Source organism: Solanum stenotomum, chromosome 1, assembly GCF_019186545.1.
Source record: "Solanum stenotomum isolate F172 chromosome 1, ASM1918654v1, whole genome shotgun sequence".
NCBI lineage: Eukaryota > Viridiplantae > Streptophyta > Magnoliopsida > Solanales > Solanaceae > Solanum > Solanum stenotomum.
The window spans coordinates 93,421,713-93,443,994 of record NC_064282.1 but is presented as its reverse complement, the minus strand read 5'-3'; the positions used below and the strand labels follow the sequence as shown (position 1 = coordinate 93,443,994).

Below are 22,282 nucleotides of genomic sequence, written 5' to 3'. Positions count from 1 at the left end.
CACTAAAATGGTTGTAGTGATTTTCTCAAACTCAACAATCCAACAATAGAGAACAAACTAACAAGCTTTGATTCATACGAAAATGTGCAATTACAATATGAAGAACTCGAACAATAACAGTAACTATAAAGAAGAAGGGATGAGGGAACTAAGAGAGAATTAGGGATGAGAAGCACACTCTTTGCCTAAGCATAATCATAATTTGCATAAACCTCTTTTGGCTCTCAAAAGACTCTATTTATCAACCCGGATCCACAATAGCCACTTAATTCGGTGTTGGGCCACTTTGCCAATACTGGTCTAGGCCCATTCATAACAATACTCCCAACCCCAGTAAGAACCTTGTCCTCAAGGTTCGAGTAGGCATGAGCATCTCCTCGTATAGTCAGATTGGTAAGCAACAACGAAGCAAATTCATTGGCAGCCTGGAGTAATATAGACATGGTGGTCTCATTATTGCTTAGCTGCGGATAAACATGGCAAATACGTATACTACTGTGAGATGTTTTCAAAAGAGCAATGCACCTAATGATATCATCCAAACTTGTCGAAGCACTATTGGCAGCCACATAAGATAACTTTGTCATATTTAGTAGCAGCAACTTACACAGATGCCAAATAGAAGCTGCAATGTCTTTGATCTCATTCCATTCTTCCTTACCATCAGTCTATTTTTTACCAAATGAAATATTTCCATGATTGACCAAACTGTAGGCAGTACTGCCAAATAATGGAATGCTGAGAATTTCACCAAGGCTACTGATAGGATAAAAAAAAAAGAGGTCCAAAAGCACTCAAAATATCATAAAAATAGTACTTCATACCATGCTCAGACTGATCAATGCTACAATTGTTCACCTCAAAGTACTGAGCAATAGTTGTCAAAGCTCTCCTTCCGCCAAATCTCTCCACTAGAACTGATTACAACCATGATCTATCTGATTCACAAAAAAAACTCTTCTGCCTTATCAAATTGAGTTCAGTTATAACTTGCCTTGCAACCACACATTTGTTCAAAAGGATAACAAAAACTAATGCATTACCCAAGCCATGATGTAATTGATGACACGCAACCGACTCTGCTATCTCTATGACCCCATAAAGTGTGTAACACGCAGAGTACACAACCTTCACCTTGTATAATCTCCTTGACACTTTTATCTCCCACACATGTACCATGCTAACGAGAGCAGTGATACAACGTAGATGCAACACTGATGTTTGCTGGAAGTTGGCGACCAAAATGTCATGTTTTACCACATAATATTCAGCGAAGACTAGTGAATATTCAATTAAAGGACATGTGAATGCATTGCATTTATCGACAATAGAGAACACCTTGAACCGGTTGGAATTTACACATCCTAGTTGTTCAGGATCCCACACTCTAGTCATAGAGTTCGAATAAGCAATTTAAGCAATACCTGCCAGAACAGCCCTGCATTTGTAGTGCATCCACGTTAACTATGTAACCCGTTAGATCAATGAACGTGAAATTTATTCTTGGATCCCATACAAAAAGATCTGTGGCAGGTAAACGAATAGATATAGTAACACATTTAGCACCAGGATCAAAGAGAAATTGACTCAAATTAAGTTGATTACATCTACTGGTAGGTGTTCCATGTTCAGCGTTAAGAAGTACTTCAACATAATACATGTCGCTTGTTAGAATGAAAATCGCATTCTCCGAGAAAAAGTTATCAAGAACAAGAGATGTAGAGTGTGGCAAAGCTTCTAAAGAACCTGTCTGTTGCCTCATTATCGGAGCCAACCAAGTGACACCTTCAAGACAAAAATCCAGAACGTTGAAGTTTTTGTAAGCACATATATCAGACAAAAGGAATCCTAAAAAAATGCACTTCTGCCCAGTATCAACCCAATTGCATTTGCGTAAGCGAAGGTCAACGCATAATGTTGATCTGTTTTAGGTACCCACATAATATTCTTCAAGAGAATCATGCCAACAGGGAATTGTGCGAAGCCATAAGGCAATAACAAATGAATAATCGATTTCAGCAAGTACCTTAGAGCAACAATTATCAGAATTTTCCTCGAACACTTGGGTGGCGTTTGGTATTGAATGTTTAAAGTCCATGTCAATTTCTCTATAGGGTATTTCAGCAAACACCTTACAGGCAAAGCTTTTAGAATAGTCCTCCTTATCAATTTTAATTTCAAGTGGTGTATCCCCATCAAAATTGCTACCAATTAACACAATCGAGGAAGTAAAATCAGTGGGGTGCAAAACATTACCGATGGAAGCGACAAAGATCTCTGGAGGGACCTTAGAATTATCCGCAGGTCGTAAGTTTTCACCATCCAAATCAGAAGCATATTTCGATTCTGTGGCCTCCTCTTGTTTTCCATTGGCTAAATCAGATTCAATTGCAGCATGAAGAATTTTCGGCAGAGCTATAGTTGCTACGCTAATGGAGTCAAAACCAGCCACACCCTCTGTTGATCTTGTGAAACTCCACTGTCGAAATTGCAAAAGCAATTTCACCTTGAAATGGTTCCAATCATAGAATTGTTTGTTGTGAAACAACCCATTGAACCAAATAAGAGCTTCACCATCAAAGTAAAACGAAGGAAGAGGTAGACAGTCCTTCTGGGAGAAGCCAAGGTAGGTAAAATATCGTTCCGCTCGAAAAATCCACCCTTCTGGATTACCCCCACTAAATCGATCTAGCAACACCATAACCATTGGAGTACGATCGATGAAAGCACCAATGTAACAAACACTAAAATGGTTGTAGTGATTTTCTCAAACTCAACAATCCAACAATAGAGAACAAACTAACAAGCTTTGATTCATACGAAAATGTGCAATTACAATATGAAGAACTCGAACAATAACAGTAACTATAAAGAAGAAGGGATGAGGGAACTAAGAGAGAATTAGGGATGAGAAGCACACTCTTTGCCTAAGCATAATCATAATTTGCATAAACCTCTTTTGGCTCTCAAAAGACTCTATTTATCAACCCGGATCCACAATAGCCACTTAATTCGGTGTTGGGCCGCTTTGCCAATACTGGTCTAGGCCCATTCATAACAGTAAACTTCTTTAACCCCACTAAACATGCCTATGGGCACAAATAAATGAAAACGGACGCAAAAATCTCAGAGGCTGACTTTGTTGAGCAGTAAATCCAAATAAATGAGTAAGCCAAACGATAAAAAAAATGTTTTGCTCAAAACAAAAGTTTCAGATTATAACAAATGGAAGGATGACTTTCAAAAAGATAAAAAATGAGCTTAGCTATGTGGACGCGTTACGATAGTAATGATATATGAACATGGTATCACGAGTTAAATCAAACCAAACATGGACAACAATCAAACCATATGAAACCAAAGATATGTCATCAAAATGGCAACTGCCTTCATATTGTATTAACTCAAAGTGAAAAACAAACAGTGAGGAAAACAAGTGACACAACTCATGTCGTCCAGATCTTAACCAAAATGCTAAACATTAAGAGTAAAACCAATCAAATTACTATACAAGTAAAACAACGGATCAACGAATCAACCAATACCATAACATGCTAAGCAAAGACTTCACTAACAATTGACCCCATTCGCTATTATGATCGGAAGGAAAGAAAAACGACAGAAAATTATAGTAATCCAAAGGGCAGAATGCACTTAAAACAGAACTTACAGCCAACATTAAGTATTCAACACACAATCTGGAAGACGGAAAGAGACAAATGCATCATAAAGGAGAAAACATTTCACCTTTTCAAGGGCAGCGAACAAGGACTAGACGAGATAGTGAGTAGCGACTTTCACGCAAATGCGGGACACGAACAAGGAAAACAAATAGTGGACTCGAGCGAAATCTCAACCCCAACTGAGCTTTGAGAAAGAACTGACAACGAATTAGAATAGAGAACTTTAGATTATGATCGAATATCTTCTCTGCTCTCTTAATCTATTTAGTGTGTATTTCGAATATTTTTTCTCTAGCTGTTTAGGTATTTTTTGTTCAAGGAAAAATCTGACCCCCCCAAATACTGAAACAGTAAAAGAATTTATAGAAAGGAGCTAGGGCTCGATTTTTTTTGGAGGGAAAGGGCTAATTTTCGGGTAAGAAAAAGGGACCATTTCGAATTTCAAAATCAAAAAATTCTTTCACCATTTAAGGAAGACAACCTTTTCTGAAAATTTCGCCCAATTTCGAAAGAGGAAAGGGTGGATCGACTCCAATGTCCCTGCGGTGCCACGCTGCTCAATCTCAAGGCCACAAGGACGGGGCACGTTGTTTGTTACTGCTGCGATTGTACAAAGTGGAAAAGGACGTTGGAGAAGAAAACAAAAGTTCACAGCGTACTGATGCTTTTCGTCTGGTTAGAATGCTGTTGTCGTTTTTGGGAATAACGTTGTTCTGGGTCTCGTTGAAAAGGAAGAAAGACAAGGTGGGGTATCGGGTCAGGGTTATTGGATTTGGGCTCGAAATGGCTGGAACAATTGGATTAGAGGAAATTTGGGCCTAGGAATAAAAGAGTGAGGATTGGGCTGCTCGAAAATATTTGTATGGATGTGAGTTGGTTATTTTACTGAAATTAAGGTCCAAAGTTTGCTTGAAAGGGTTGAAATAACTGTCCAGGAAGGAATTTGATTTGTAATTTAGGACATGGCCAAATGAGTTGCAAAATTAGCCAATTTAAATTACAAATATGGCCAAACTTAGTTAATTGGGACAAATTTGGCTAATAATTAAATGAAATGAATTAATATAATTAATTTACAAGCTTCCTAATCGTAACGAAACAACAATAACTAACTTACTTGTGAAATAATTGATTTGGGAATATAAACTAATAGTAAGTGAGCTAATTTATCCAAACACTTAAAAAGAAAGAAAAATCTTTTTGAAATGATTTTTTTTGAATGTTCGTAAGAAATGTAATAAGTACATACAAAATTTATATAAAAAATATATATATTGTTTTAAAATTATAAAAATGACTAAAATTGCTTCGAAACTAAAAAAAACAAAATATATATTTATTTATTTTTGAATTTTTGTAAAACTAATTATTTCAAATCATTAAAAATTAAGAAGCTTGAAAGTTAATTCTTATTAAGGAAGGTCAAAATTAGGTGTCAACATTATATATATACATATATATATATATATATATATATATATATATATATATATATTTGAAAATAATAATAATATGAATCCACCTATTTAAATATAAAATTAACTTGGGCAATCTAGGTATAAATGCTTTAACACAAAGATGAATAATCTATGTATTTCGCAATGTAGAAGAAATGCAAATATCTATTTTTAAAAATATTCCTGTCCTGCTCATTATTATTATTTTTAGAATTCTTTGGTCATAATATTTAGTTAAATGAGTTTGATGAATTAAATAAATTTTTTATTAAAATAATTGACGCTTTAATGATATGGCATGTCAATTATGAGAAAATGAGACTTTCGAAATATTAAGTATATTTGGAGGAAAATAGTGATACTTGAGTGATATTTTAGTCCTAAATGAAACAAAATGATATTTGAAGGCAATTCCCTGAACCTAGAAGGAGGTATCCTTTGAGTGGTCTGACCTGTGTGAAGAAAACTTCCAAAGGCTAAAAACCCTCTTGACCACTGCTCCCATCCTGACATTGTCGGTGAAAGGTAAGGACTTCATTGTTTATTGTGATGCTTCACATTCGAGTTTGAGTGTTGTGTTGATGCAGGACATGAATGCCATAGCCTATGCTTCAAGGTTGTTGAAGGTTCATAAGAGGAACTATTCCACCCATGATTTAGAGTTGACACTGTTGACAACATTAACTTTATGGAGACAAGTGTGAGATGTTCACTGATCATCGCAACTTTCAATATCTGTTCACTCAGAAAGATCTAAATCTGAAAAAAAAAAAAGGTGAATGGAGTTGTAAGGACTATGATGTGACCATTTAGTACCATCCAGATATTTGGGTGTGACCAAGATGTATCAAAATTTGAGACAACTTTATTGGTGACCAGAAATGAAGAAAGATATTGATGAGTATCTATTCAAATGTTAGAATTGTCAGCAAATAAATTATGAACATCAAACAATTGTAAGTTTACTTCAGAGAATGCCTATCTTAGAAGTGGGAGAGAACAACCATGGATTTCGTGGTGGGACTTACTTATACCTTGGGGAAGTATGACTCAATTTGGGTAATTGTGGACAGGTTGACTAAATGAACCAACTTTATTTCAGTCAGAGTGGATTATAACTCTCAATAGTTGGTTAGGATTTATGTCAAGAAAATAGTAAGGTTGCATGAGGTGTATTTTTCTATCATTTTAAATTGTGATACTCAATTCACTTATTAGTTTTAGGGTAAGTTGAACGAGGCGTTGGCACTCAACTCACCTTCAACACAATCTTTCATCCATGCACCAATGGTCAACTGGAAGGACGATTCAAGTATTGAAGGACATGTTGAGAGCATGTGTAACTAATTTTGGAGGCCTTTGGGGTTAGTTCTAACCCTTATGTGTGTTCTCTTACAATACAATTATTGCTCCAACATTGATATGGCACTATTTGAGGCACTCTATGAGAGGGAATGCAAATCGCCCATAGGGTGTCTTGAGGCTGGTGATGTGAAATATTTAAGTGTTGATTTAGTGAAGGAAGTTCTAGGAAGGGTGAAGAGTATTCAAGCTAAGCTATTTGCAACCCAGAGTACACAGAAAAAATATGTAGATCATAAGGAAAGGGACATGAATTTTCAAGGTTGGTGATTAGATTTTATTGAAGGTGTAACCTCTGAAACGAGGCATGAGGTTTCGTAAAAAAGATAAGCTTAGCCCTCGTTATATTAGTCTATTCGAGATTCTGGACAATGTGGTGCTAGTGACATACAAGTTAGCATTGCCACCTAACTTGTCTGTAGTTCATCCAATTTTTCATATGTCTATGCTGAAGAAGTACCATAAGGATGGAGATTTTATCATCAAGTGAGACTCAATAGTAGTAGATAAAGATTTACATTATGAAGAGGAACCGATTGTGATTCTTGATCGGGATGTTTGGAAGTTAAGAATGAAACAAATCAAATCAGTAAATGTTCAATGAAAGTATCATCCGATTGAGGAGGCTACTTGAAAAACCGAGAGGGATATGCGAGACAAGTATCCTTATTTTCTTAAGCATCTAGGTACTACACTTTTTAAACTTAGCCCAGTTTTTCTTGTTGATCACTCGGGGACGAGCGATGGATAAATTAGTATCTATTATAATGACTCATTTTGATCATTATGAGTAGACCAATGGTGAATGAATTGGGTTAATAAACCTTTTGGGTAGAGACTTGAAAATTTTAGATTAGGTCAGTCTTAGATGAAATCTGAGTGAGGTAAAGTCTAGGGCAATTCAGGAATGGGTTTGGTGATATGTCTAATCTTGGTTTATATTTTCTAGTAGCTAAGACATTAAGGAATCCATAGGACCTTTCAGAATTAAATTCTTGGAGTAAAACTCCCGGTATCGAACTTGGCGTGAAGGAATTAGTATGAAACATCAAGGGTTAAATGTATGTAAACATGGGCTTTTGGTAAGATTTATAAGTCTTTGATTACGTGCAAGCCACTATAGCAGGTGTCACGACACTATAGCGGGGAGACTTTGCAGGCGCTATAATGAGTTGAACCGTTATGGCGATGCCGCTATAGCGGGCCACACCACTATAGCAGGGTAAGTTAGGATTTAATGCAGAAAAATTTCCAAAATCCTTTTATTTTTTGCATTCCATTCTTGAAAAAAGGAAAGATGATTTAGGGCATTCTTTTACAGTTTTCCACCAATCTCTTCGGTAAAAGTATGTGAATTACTCCATTAACGTGTACATTATTTTTAAAGCCTTAGAATCTAGAGGGTTACTCTTGTGGGAGGATTTTAAATGGTGGAAAGAACCCTTGTTAGGTAGAATGATCATAAATTGGCCTGTAATTTAGGATATAGTTATAATCCGGGTATTGTTAGACCATTATTGATTGATTGTTGTATTTTTATTATTGTTTAGACCAAGAACATGCCAAGACACTTCAAAAAAGATAAAGCTTAGGTTCTTTAGAGTTTCTAAGGCTTAATTCGAGGTAGGTGATGATTTGTTGTTCTCCAAAGTATGCATGTTAATTGCTTTGTAGTATTATTGTGCAATGCACATGATGAACACTAGAAGGGAGTGTGAAATGACTTAATGTGATAATCTCATGCAATGAACTTGCCTATTTACTTGTGGTTTCAAATTAGTTGTTCATTAAGGTTGTGATTGTGTATGATGTTTGTGACTGATGGTTGACTCGGGTACCACACCGATATAGATATTCTAACGATTTTGGCTCAGATACCACACCTGATATGAATACTAAAACCAGTTGACTTGGGTACCTCACCAATATATGAACAGTTTGTGTGTGGATCCCATGAAAGGATTGAGTATGTGCATTTGTGATCATGTAGGACATGTTTCATGCATTGGTTAATGTACAGATTGTGATTGGTAATTTGCATAAAGTTGTGACTATTGATATTTATGTGTTGACTATATTACTATACTGTAGTTACTTGTTTATATTCATATTTTGGAATTGACCGTATGATCCTACCAGTACACGGTGTTTGTGTACTGATACTACACTTGCTCTTTCTTTGTGGAGTATAAGGCATATTCAAGCGGTTGCTTCGAGACCTCAGTTGAGAGATGCGTGACTTTGAATCCAAGGGTGAGCTAATCTTCCGTGCTACCATGTGCTCTTATCACATGCGGGATAGTGCGCGCCAGCGCGGGATGTGCGGGATAAAATTTAAATAACATGAAGTCTTATTTTCTTCTTTTTCCTAAAATACCAAAAAGAGGCGAGGATCACCCCAGAAACCCTCAAAAGGCTACTCTAGGCTTGGGACTGAAGGATAAAGAGATTTCTAGCGTAAGGATGTCAATAACTTGCGGATTTCCGATCAAAATCTACCGTCTAGTTGTCGGGAAGCCAGGATTGGAGTTACAATCCCTCTGCAACTGCTTGACGCCCAGGTAGGCTATGTTTATGTAATTGAGTAGTCTTAAATCCGTGTTCATTGCGTAGTATATTGATAATTGACGGTAGAATTCATGCATATGCCTTCGTGCACCGAAAAATGGATAGTTGTACCTAATTCCTAGTTGTTACATATGATGTGTACTGTAGGGGAATCCCCGTCCTGTGAACTAGGGGTATGTGATGGTTTGATTTCATGTTTGCGTAATATATATTGGTAATTGCTTCATTGTAATGTATGCATGTATGTGAATGAGGCACTATTGATCAAACCTAATGAAATGAATATGAATGAACAATTGTGTGCCATGAATCAACACTTGATTGTATGATTATGAGTATGTACATTATGAGTGTGAATGTGATTGTGGTTGTGTTGATTGGACTGGGTGTCACGTTCTGACACGTACACTGAATCGGGTGTCACATTCCGACACATACATTAGATCGAGTGTCACGTTTCGACACACTAATTGGATCAGATGTCACGTTCCGATACACTAACAGTTTGGGTGTGGGTTCCATGAGAGGACCATTGTACTGTTGTATCTATTTGTTATTGAGGATGTGGAATTGTACAATGCTCCTGAAGTGATAACTGAATTATGCGTCATGCATATGTGTGTGTACCATGTTGTTTTTAATCGTTATATATATATATATATATGTCTTGTTAATAAAGGAACGGTGAATGGTCATGTCCAAATTGGGATGTGGTATGGTAAGCGGAGACCGAGGGTCTAATTATTTACTATGGTTTACTTTGGAGAGGTGGTCTGTGTTCGTAAAGTTTAGAATTGGGGTGGCGTTAGGTCGTAATTGTTAAATAGATAAGTATTACCCTGGAAGGGGATTTGTATTGAAACAATTAACAAGCCTTGATAGAACGTACTATGGAGGTAAAGGTTGAGTGGTGATGTGTAAGGAGTAAGGGTATGACGTGAGTGATTGGCCGAGTTGGTAGTGGTTACATCCGGAAACCCCTCTAAGGGATAAAATGGCTAAACTATGATCAAGAACGGAGCAACTAAGGGGTTAGAGTTAAGTGTACTAGTATGTTGTAAAGTATTTAGAATGGTAAGAGTAGAAGGATATAAAGGTGGAGGAATGAACAGTCTTGTTGCATGTTTCTTGCTAGTTTATTTCTTATATTATGCGGTGGGTATCGGGTTGACCGATGATGCCTACCAGTACGTGTGGTTGTACTGATACTACTCTTGATATGCCTTTGGCATAGTCTGATTGCAGGGTCAGTGATGTTTCATAGGTAACAACTTCAATCTTTTCTTCCATGTGGTGGGAGCTGCATCATTTATTATTATGTTATATCGTGTAATCTAAGAAACTCTTGTACCTGTTTAGACTAGATCCCTGGGGGAGTTAATTGCTTTATAAGTTAACTCGAGTTGTTTAAAATTCTTTATTTTATAAAATCTACATGAATCTTCTTTTATCTTAGTTTTCTTAATATTCCGCATGTTTTAATTGTTTGGGAATCAAGGGTTCTCCTACTTAGGTGTTAGAGTAGGTTCCCGCATGATCTGGTGGGTTGGGTCGTGACACTACCGATGAGTTAGTGTTGTTACAACTCGCGATAGGTTAGGATCATGAAGTTATTGTACAACTTAATTATCTGACTCACACTCGATCGTATTCCTAATTAATGGAGAAATGTATTCCAAATACACGTGTTATACACGTGGACATAATATGCTCACTTGAACTAATTTTAGGCCTTCCTCACATGCTTTGCACAAGATAGTCTAGAAGATTCTTGGTTTATATTTATTTCTATTTTCTTGTTATGATAAAGAGTTTGTTACATAACAATCAATAAGAGTATGGACAAGTATACAATTATAGTTACTTGATTAGGAACAATTATACAATTAGTTACTCTTCTTTGTCTATATAATTAGCAATGTATAGTACATCAAATACTAAGGAAAAATTTCTCTTTAGTAGAATAAAAGAAATAAATTTTTAAAAGTTTTTTCAAAAATGTCCTTATTAAAATAGATACGTTGATGAAGACACACTTGTTTCAATTTGATACTCTCTATTATATAATAAGAGAAGTTAGCCATGCAAGCACACCAGGAAAATTTTTCGCTAGGCCCTTTCTTTCACACCTCCTATTTTGATTTGCATGTACAATCTTTCCTACTAAAGATAAAAGTAAGTTAAACATATATCTCTTTTATTTTCCTTAATTATTTCTTTAAGTTAAACATATATCTCTTTTATTTTCCTTAATTATTTCTTTCCATTTTTGTTGTTTATTGTCCTACACAGAAATTAGTATTCCTCTGACTATCGTATCAATTCCTTTTCTTTTGGAGAATATTTTCTTGATCCAAACTTTACTTATGTGAGTGTAAAATATAGTCAACTACAATAAAATTGTGGTTGGTTGCCGGGACGGCTCAATAGAATAGATAGTCTATAGCAAAAATTTAGAAAAGAAATTTATGTTTATATTATTATTACCCTTATTTATAAATGACAGTTAAAATGACCAACACTGCATCAAACTAACCGTACAATGTGCAAAGAAAATTGTACTTCAAATTTGGGATAAACATAACTCTATTCAAGACACATGTATCAATTATAAGAGGTGTCCAATTCACTTTACCTTAATATCATCGCCATGGCTCTTGGAGTTTGCCTGCAAGTCTTGTGCTTGCTGCCTTCTTTGTTCTCAAACGTGAGTTTTCTACTATTTTTTCCCTATGAACATTCACTTCGCTGGGTCTCTATTAGTTCTTCTACGTTCACTGAGTTTATAGCTCTGTTTGATTTGTGGATGCATTATATACTCTCTCTATTTTCATTTCCCCCTAAATTGGAACATTATATTGCTACAATCTATTTGTGTTCTATTCTGTTCTTCACACTAAGATTGTAGGTATGGCTGTATGGGGAAAGTAAGTAATATATGTATCAGCAAGGGCAGAAGCAGCATATACTTGGGGGGATCCGAACCCCTCGACGGAAAATATTTCTATTGTATGTTAAAATTATTTTTTAGGTATGTTAATTCTCAGATTTTGAACCCTTTTATTAAAAAAAATAAAATTCTGTCTCCGCCACTGTATGTATGTGTTGAAAGAAAGATAAATGACATTCGTGCATCTAATGACTCGATTACAAATTACTTAACTAGAATGGTATGAACTACACTCTTTTTAGATCTTATTGTTTTGAGTTAGTTGATGACTTGATGCACACCATGTGTTTGTTGTTGTGCCTGAAACAACTATTTAATATTTGGTTGTTTTTTTTGGCCTTTTGACTGATGCTATTTTACAAAATACTCATCTATCATTCATGAATTCGAGAAGGAGAATATTTAGTTCTATTGAATAGTATTTATAAAGTCTATCAATGGGGCATGTAGTTCTGTTAGAAAAATTGCCTCTCTTTGTCATTTTCCGCACTTCCTTTCTTGAAAAATATGAAATTTATAGCTAATTTGACTTATTTTTTTCTAAAAGCTTTTTTGAGTATATTTCAATTGATGCTGAATGCTCTTTTCAATGGGTGCAGGGTGTGATGAAGTATCAAGGTGTTATTTGGAATTTTTTTTGAAGAAATTTACTGCAGAAGTTGAACCAAATGACCAGGTTGTTTTGAATAATTGTAAGGTAAGTATGATGTGAAATGAAGTTTGACTTGCTCTATTGGTTTATTGTCGTATTTATTGTAGTTGTGACACATGTTTTGGTCTTAAGAATAAATTGATATAGGTACAAAGGCATGCATTTTACAGTGGTCGTGATCAATCATTAAAGAGTACAAAGATGGTTATGCTGATTTTGAGAATTTTTTATCGCCTCAATTTGTTGGATTTACAAGTAACCCAATGTGTTGTCTATTTTTAAGTTATTTTGATAAAAAGAAAGGGTTATATCTAAAGATGCACTTAACTCCTAATTCTTACAAAGTCTAATAAAGAACCTTTGGTATGATAATTTATCTCTTGATTCATATTTTTAGAATGGTTATTGCAGTTAGTAAAAATTGCAAGGCTTCTAAAGGCAAACACATATTGTATTTGTGTCATATTTTCACACTTTGTCCCAACTTCTCAGTTCATCTTTCTCTTTATCTCTTCCCCTCCCTCTTATTGTTGTCCCCGTCTCTCCATACAGAACAATAAATGTAACTAAGAATTCTATAACTACTGCTGATAGAAGAAGTACAATCTCTTAAGAATATATATATTTGATCAATTTTAATTGGTAAGTCCTCTTTGTATAGGAGTCGTAGTTAGTATTAACAACCTGCATTTTTTTATGTATAAGGAAAGAAATAGGTTACTCTTCTCGACATCTTTGATTGCCGGAGCAGACGGCAGATATATTGTTGAGTGTTAAAGTATATTACCCTTTTGATTGTTGATTTATGTTGGTAGAAAAATATTTCCTAGGTCATATATATTGTACTTAGCAACCTTGACGCTATGGAGACTTCATTGTTTTTCTCTACTACTACTACCAATTTTTCTATGCATCTTCACATGGGATAGTCATCTTGCACTCTCCATTTGATATAGTTCATTTTCTTTAGTACCACAACACCATCAAATCTTCTGTCAAGGAAAAGAATGTGGCTAAGAAATTATATAAGGCATTTCACACTCGCTTTTCGCAAGGAAGAGAATACCTGGAGAGGAAGGGAATCATCATAGGTTGTATTTTAAGTAAAGATTTGAATGCCAATGAATTGAGCAATATATAAAAATATCAACCTACGAGCTAACGCAACCTAATAAAAAAAATACTGTTGAGCAATTATAGAGTTTTAGGTTAGGTAGTATACATTGAACATCTATCTTTTCAATTTTCTCATCCCGTTAAATTACAATCTTTATCTGTTATACTTCAATAATGAGATGTTTGATTGTTATGTTCGATATTCAAACGGTCATGTGAGATTCGTTTTTTATTACTGCATAAGTTCAACTGTTCCTACTTGATTTTTGAAATTCTCGAGTATTTGGTGTAATATGAGATTCATATGAAAGGTATTTTCTTCTATTGTATGAAAGAAACTCATATGAGAATCTTTTGAGTACTTAAAGTAATATGAAATTCATCTTAAAGATGTGCTTTGTGATATCATGTATTCGTATCCAAGATTTGATGCTTCATCTGCTTCTTTAGTTTAGTAAGAATTATTTCATGCTATTGCATGAAACATTTGACTGGTCTCCTACTGCTCTACGCTAGCTTGAAAGGTATGGCAACTCTCTTCTTTCCCGCTGAACATCATCAAGAATTTCCCCCTTCTTTTGCTTCACCCGGAAGATTCTCAATACAGGCTTAACAACCATCCCTGCTTACATTTTAAGAAAAGTTTAATAGTGACCGTCAAGCTTCACTACTAGATATGGTTCTCCTATAAGGAGCATGCTTGCCCTATGTTTATTGGTGTGCTAAGTCATGTAACTTAATGTTGAAACTTAGCGTACAAGATATAGCTTAGATCTCATAAATTTAATAGGCAGAGCATATTAGTCACTTGATGTAATTCAACGTTCCTGAATCATTTTTATATTTCTCAGTGATTATTTTTTGTACAGATGACTTCAAGCTAACATGATTACTGATTTCTCTCTAGGTTGATGATAATCCTTCTTTGACAAATGCTTCCAAGATGTAGCATCTATTATTGCGAGAGTTGGACTCGGGCCTCACTGCATTAGCATAGGAAGTGTCCGACATGTTGAGCAAGCTGTTGGCAGAAAATACTCTGCGAGGATATTACTAACATTGAAGAGTTCTCTCGCCATTTTGGAGCTGTTGACTTGAGGTAAAAAGATGGACAGAAAAGGTGCTTATGGCTGAAATGAGATAGGTTACTATTAAAAAAAATTACAGCCTACAAATTTCTATGTTCTATTAATTAGTTTAGAATTGTATCTATGTCTCAGGATACCTGATAAAGAGAGAACACTAACAGAGGCTTGAGCACTTACCATCTGATCTGATCCTACTAAGCAAAAGTAATCACTTGGAATATTTAGAACTGGCAAGAAGAAGACGCACTTCTTATTCTCATATTTACGTCTGACATTGTTACTCAACAAGAAATACTTGAAAATTGTAGTTAATAGATGGTGCTATCATATTAGAAAGTATTTTTTTTGTAATCTCTTTTGATAAATTTAGTAGCAAGAAAATCATCTGAGTTCAGTAAGTAAGGAGGATTTGCCAAAGTGTCCTCTCTTTTATGTAAGGCATCATTTTTCTTCCTGATTTTACAGATGAACTTACAAAAGGGAAGAGATTTTCAGTTCTTGGTTTCCATGGAGAACTTTTCCCTCATAATTTAATTTTGACTATGCCTAATTAAGCTTCTTCTAGAATTGCTATGTTTTATTTTCAAATTGGATTTTAACATGCATGATTCCAAAAAAAAATAATGTGCAGGTACTGGTCACGTTTGTTATGGCATTTTGGTAGCTGATCGTAATGGTTGCATGGCTACTATGACCAACTTGAAGAGAATTACCACATGAACATATGTTGTTGAGATTTGTGTAATACACAAAGCAAATGCTTTTGCTTTCTCACATATATGCAATATTTTCAACTTCTTCATTGCAATGACATTGTACCACCCACTCACTAATGTGAGAAAATGTCTTATATATTATCCTTTTTTTTGTGAAAATGATACTCCTTTCATGTTGGGCCTGTGCTTTACTCTATCTAGTATATGTATATGTGTTATTTTCATAATTTCTAAAAAAAATATTATAATTTAATAATTAGTTTTTCTTTTTCGATTGACAGTATAACATTTCTTGTAATACTTTGTAAGACAAGAATAAATATATATAATTTCTTTTTTTTTGGTAACTGTAATTGTATTATCAGATTTTCAAATATGTACAAATTTGAAGCTTAGGACATGGACAGAATCCCAAGTCTCAAAGCCCATCACCTTTGCCTTTCCCAGGCTCTATGCTAGAATTTCTACTAAGGATAAAAATTTAGTTTATGCATTGCACTAGCCAGTCTAGGATTCATGCTACTTCTACAATGAATTTCCTGAATGATTTGCTTTATAATTTCCTCTATGCTCTTCTCCTTTTACTGAAAAATTCTGTGATTCCTCTCTTGCCATATGTAATAAAGAGCTGCAGCTAGTGTCATTCTATACACTTCATCTTGTATTGATTTCTTGTTAGCATGCAATGTTGCCCATTCTATCTCTTCAGTCCACCCTGCACTATTTCTGATGATGGACAGCCATTGAAGTAGTCTTTGCCATATCACATTTGCCACACTGCATGCAAAAAATAGGNTATGTTTTATTTTCAAATTGGATTTTAACATGCATGATTCCAAAAAAAAAAAATGTGCAGGTACTGGTCACGTTTGTTATGGCATTTTGGTTGCTGATCGTAATGGTTGCATGGCTACTATGACCAACTTGAAGAGAATTACCACATGAACATATGTTGTTGAGATTTGTGTAATACACAAAGCAAATGCTTTTGCTTTCTCACATATATGCAATATTTTCAACTTCTTCATTGCAATGACATTGTACCACCCACTCACTAATGTGAGAAAATGTCTTATATATTATCCTTTTTTTTGTGAAAATGATACTCCTTTCATGTTGGGCCTGTGCTTTACTCTATCTAGTATATGTATATGTGTTATTTTCATAATTTCTAAAAAAAATATTATAATTTAATAATTAGTTTTTCGATTGACAGTATAACATTTCTTGTAATATTTTGTAAGACAAGAATAAATATATATAATTTTTTTTTTTTGGTAACTGTAATTGTATTACCAGATTTTCATATATGTACAAATTTGAAGCTTAGGACATGGACAGAATCCCAAGTCTCAAAGCCCATCACCTTTGCCTTGCCCAGGCTCTATGCTAGAATTTCTACCAAGGATAAAAATTTAGTTTATGCATTGCACTAGCTAGTCTAGGATTCATGCTACTTCTACAATGAATTTCCTGAATGATTTGCTTTATAATTTCCTCTATGCTCCTCTCCTTTTGCTGAAAAATTATGTGATTCCTCTCTTGCCATATGTAATAAAGAGCTGCAGCTAATGTCATTCTATACACTTCATCTTGTATTGATTTCCTGTTAGCATGCAGTGTTGCCCATTCTATCTCTTCAGTCCACCCTGCACTACTTCTGGTGATGGACATCCATTGAAGTAGTCTTTGCCATATCACATTTGCTACACTGCATGCAAAAAATAGATGCTGGTGTGTTTCAGGTTCTGCTTTGCACATTGCGCAAATTGAATTAGTGTTTATCCCCTATTTGTATTGTTATGTAACGTATAAATTATTATACGTTATATAACAATACAAATATTAAAATATCTCTTATTGATTATTGTTTTGAAAACTTTTTCAATAGAATCAATTGTTTGCGTAAACTATCAAAATTATTCTTAAAGTGTTTAAAACAAAATTAAGTTTTCACTTTATTGAATATGTCAATTAGAGTATCATTTTTTACTTATATAATATTTTGTAATAATTTTAATTACAAAATCAATATTATAGTATTGTTACCTTTAGAAGACATTCAAAGTTAAAACAATATTTTTTAAATTTAATTGTTTGATAATCTAATTAGTTTGAGGTTGAAATGTTTAATAAGACATTTCAAAGAATTGAAGACAATCTTCCAAAGTCAATATTAAAACATGGTTGATTCAAATTCTGAATTAGACAAGTTAAGATATAAAAAGTAACTATAAATTTAATTATCTTTATTTTTAAATATAATTACATCAATAATAAAATTTCAAAAATATGTGGATAATGATTAATAATAAATTAACAACAAATTATTAAGAAAATTTTAATTAATAGTAACAATAAATACATAATTTTTTTATATTCTACTTGGGATATTTTGTTTCTTCCAAGTTCCAAGTGTGCTATTGCTTAATACGGTGCTTCTCACAATTACATCGCCATAATCGTTTAATCATGCCTCTTGCTTTATTTCTTTATTGTACATCTTCGATATGTTTGAGCAAACTGAATTTGGGGGAGTTTTTGGTTTTTTGGAGGCCCTTATTTTTTGCGGCTTAAAGCTGAGCCGCCCTTGGTAAGTTGACGATTAACATTAACAACATCGGGGCGGATCTAGGGAATTCTATTGTATAATCATAATAGATAAATGTACCCTTTAACTTGATTTTAGCTTGTGTCTGTGCCCTCTAACTTTGGGTGTGAACAAGTAAGCACTTGCACATGTATAAAATTAAATAAGTAGACACATGCGTCCTACCTGACAAATTTACGTCCTACGTGATCCATGTAGAACACGTGTGTCTACTTGTTAAATTTTATATAAGTTTAAGTGTCTACTTATGCACATCCAAAGTTGAAGGACATAGATGTCAACTGATGTCAAGTTAAAACTTTCTTCATCGGATTCTACTTCATGAGAAGCTAGCTAACAAATTGCAACTAGGACCTAAGTTCTATGTGGTTGGTTTGTCCATGAGAGCCTATCATGTTTTGTACATGAATAAAGTTTAGGGATCATACGGAGTTGCTCTTGTAGGTCCATCCACGAACTATTGGTGGATGAATCAAAAGTGGTTCCATTCTTTAAGTGTTATGGAAGGAAATAGTGAAACAGTTATCTGGAGCCCCAAGTCTTGGTGAGGTAAATAGTTTTCTCATTTTCAACTTAATTATATCCATTTGTTCTACAATCAAAACTCTAGCTCTATAATAAGTATATAACAATATTTTACTATTACAAACAAGTTTTCTTTGGAATCAGACTTTCACATTATGTGATATTATATGTTCTGAATAACAACATCTCGCTATAGGAGCCAACAAATATACGGACAAACAATTTGATTATATAGAGGTGGTTGTGTCCGATCTAAATGCATTTTTGTTTTGTTGTGTTAAATTGAATATTTGGTTGCCTTCTCCACATTATGAACTAGAGGTTACAATTAAAATGGTTGGATCAAACTTTGGCAAGTCAAAACAGATCAAATCAATACACGGATCATACGACCCAATTCACCCAAGGTTCGCTTGGGTTGAAATAGGCTAGGTCAAGATGAGTTAAATGACAGTTCATATTCCAAACCGCTGAAAAAATATTTATGTTTCATCTACATCTTACATATTAAATTGTATAATCATCTTCTCTAAAAGTTTAAATTGTTACTTCATTACATTACTTATGTCAACACGTCTCTTCAAATGGGGACTTGATTCCTTTTAATGAGTCAAACACAAGCAATTTTTTTTCACCTTTTTAATGGCATTGAGATTTTAATTTGAACCTGGAGTCTCTTGCCTGCTCTGATACCATATTGAATTATGTAACTATTATTTATTAAAGTTTAACCTAATAGAAGTACAATACTTTTGATCACTTTATTATCTTACGTCTCGATATTGTTAGGGCTTTGCCCTGATTTTCTTTCCTTAATTGAAGTTATTTTTTTCTCTTAAAGAAAAGTCAAAGTATTACCATAAATGCTTGAACTTTTTCTAAAAGGAAAATATAATTTTCTTTCATATTTGGTTTATTCTTTCCTTAGAGGAAATGTTTGGAGATCTATAAATTGAAGATCCCTATTCTCATAGCATAACACAATAGAATCCACAATGTAGACATCTAGAGAGTTTTGTTTATGGAGAGATTTTCTCTTAAACATATTTATGTTTTTTTTCAATATTATATTAGTTTTATAATATGTAGGTCACTTGACCAAACACTATTAATAATAAGTTTTTAGTATGTTTTTATTTGTCGTCTAATTTATCAATCTATGATTTGCAAATTATAAGCTTTCGCATAACGTCCTAAACACCTTCATAACCCAACAAGACTTGCCATGATTAAAAATAAAGTTTAAAATATATGAGTTAAAAATATTTTGTTTTTATTCTTAAAAATTGCAGCAACAAGAATGTTTGAAATTTTTTGGCACACCATATCTAGAAAAAGGTAACACAACAAGGCGAGTTTGAATCATTGTATGATCCAACACAAGTTTCTAATCCTTTCAAAGAGAATGAGGGAAGTGTCCATCTTTGGCAAAGGTTAAGAGGACAAAATTGTACCAACAAAACTCAATCAATATGTAGGAAAGAAGCTTGGTTGGATTAAATATCATGAAGTTCCTAATGCTAGTCACTTCTTGATTTATGATGCTACTCTATGTGAAACCATCTTGAGGAAACTAGTGAATGAATGAGTAGAAATAGAAAACATTGTGATGAAATGATTGTAATATTCACTAGCTTTTGTGATAAATCAAAAATAATAAAGCTAGTACAACACTATCTATTGTACGTACTATATTTCCTTGATAAAAAATCTAGTAGTAGTGAAGTTGGTTCTTGAATTTGTGGACTAATCAACTTTACATAGTTTTCGAATATATAAATTTTGTTTCAAAAAATTTGAAGATCTCATGTCCGAATTTACGATCAAAATTAGACTATTTAACTCTCGAAAAGTGAAAAATATCCCATAAATTAAGACAGAGAAAATATGTACTATAACACTATAACACAAGTGTTGTTGGTTAGGCTGATTTCCTAAATAGGGTCGAAAAGGAACATGTCAGGGTTATGGTTATCAACCAACCATTAATTAGAAGCGGCAATCCCTTAGGGTATTTATTTAAGATAATTAGACGTTGAATTATGTATAATCGTTATAGGCACAATCTTTGAATCATAAAAGTCAAAGGGGTTCGACATCTAATGGCATGTCATGTTCATGGGCAAGCCATAATATCAAATATTTTATCTTATATCCGGCCTTTATAATAAGGTTCATAGAAGGACAAAGAAGATGCTCCCACTCTTAATAAGACTATTCTTCTTTGAATTTTGTGTATTGAAAAAAATTAAATTAAGAATTGCTTCTCTCTTAATTAGATTTTACACAATGTCAATCCAAATTAATTGAAGCTCCAACGCGAGTACCAAACACCAAATACTTATACCTTATCCAAATTCTTACAAGAAGACTCATTTTCAACTATAGATTAAAACTTTAAATCCATTAATTTTGAGTGTAACAATTTTCCAAAAATGAATCCACTACCGTGATTATTACTGTTTTTTCAGAGCAAAAATGCTTATTCCATAAAATTTAGTTTTATGTACTCTACGCAATAAACATTGGTTACGAATTTAGAGTAAAAAAAAACTTAACTTGTTATAACATGTTACTATTCAAGTCTCTACCAATTCCTCCCGCAAAACAAATTAATGAAGTGCATATATGAACTTTAATAATTATATATGTCTCAATCCCAAACAAATTAAAATGTACCATATAACTAAAATAGTACTAATTTTCTTGTAAGACAATCAAAACAACCATCAACCGGCGAGATGGATGAAATCGATCTCTTGCCCAATAGTTGAGGTTCCAAATTCAAACACTAAGAATAATAAAATTCTATTAGTAGGGAATGTCCTCTTAAATAAACCCCACATAATTCAAATTTAAATTAATCGAATCAGTAAGATTCGGTACAATAAAATTTTTAAAAAATCAATTTAAACACTTCTACCTTGAACTTATTACTTGTTCTTCCATAATTGTCTCCAACAAAGGCTTCCTAAATTCTTGTCTCACCGGAAAACCTAATGGTCCGACCCCGTCCTTCTCCGGCGATCTACCCACCTTTGCCTCGTTTTCCGATCCCGGTTTTCCAACGGAAATAATATCTTTTGTTGTTATAACGGAATTCACTTTTTTCATTGGGAACATTATATAAATGTTCCCAAACTCCAGCTCTTCGTCGGCCGATAAAGCTGAAAATCTTCTGCCGACGATTAACGAGCTGGAGTTTACTAAAAAGGAGTTAGGAGATTCCAACATAAGCTCTGCTGCTATTGTTGGTTCATTAAATTTTTGAATTTTTCCATTTTGAAAAATAACCCTTGTTGGTCTTGAACTCATTACCTTTGGTGAAGTACCACATGAAATAAAATTCCCCATGAGAAAAAAAAATTAATTATAATAAAAATTGGGAATAGTTTGGGTTTGTTATATTTTTGAAGTGTAAAAATTGACAAAGGATATATTCACAATAAGATGAGAATCACAACCTATTTATAGTTGGTTTGGGAGAACTAACAAAATCTTACTCCCTAAATAATTAGAAGTATGATAGGTCAAAATATTTAAATTTGACTATA

The 22,282-nt window shown here is 33.8% G+C and overlaps 2 protein-coding genes and 1 long non-coding RNA gene across 4 annotated transcripts in view; 1 reads left to right on the top strand and 2 right to left on the bottom strand.

Annotated features, from left to right (window-relative positions):
* Nucleotides 1-22,282, bottom strand: part of LOC125871115 (uncharacterized) — a 367,917-nt gene that overhangs the window by 8,974 nt on the left and 336,661 nt on the right. The window lies entirely within an intron of this gene.
* Nucleotides 11,694-15,454, top strand: LOC125871378 (uncharacterized). Its single transcript, XR_007446994.1, has 4 exons — nt 11,694-11,777; nt 12,620-12,717; nt 14,696-14,887; nt 15,009-15,454. It is a non-coding gene; the product is annotated as an uncharacterized LOC125871378 (long non-coding RNA).
* LOC125859271 (uncharacterized) lies at nt 21,648-22,043 on the bottom strand. The gene has a single exon (XM_049538974.1). It carries the CDS (start codon nt 22,041-22,043, stop codon nt 21,648-21,650), a length of 396 nt encoding a protein of 131 aa, XP_049394931.1.

Bases quoted from the DNA above. Each gene is read 5' to 3' on its own strand.
- LOC125859271 (XM_049538974.1), bottom strand. From the start codon at position 22,043: ATGAGTTCAAGACCAACAAGGGTTATTTTTCAAAATGGAAAAATTCAA.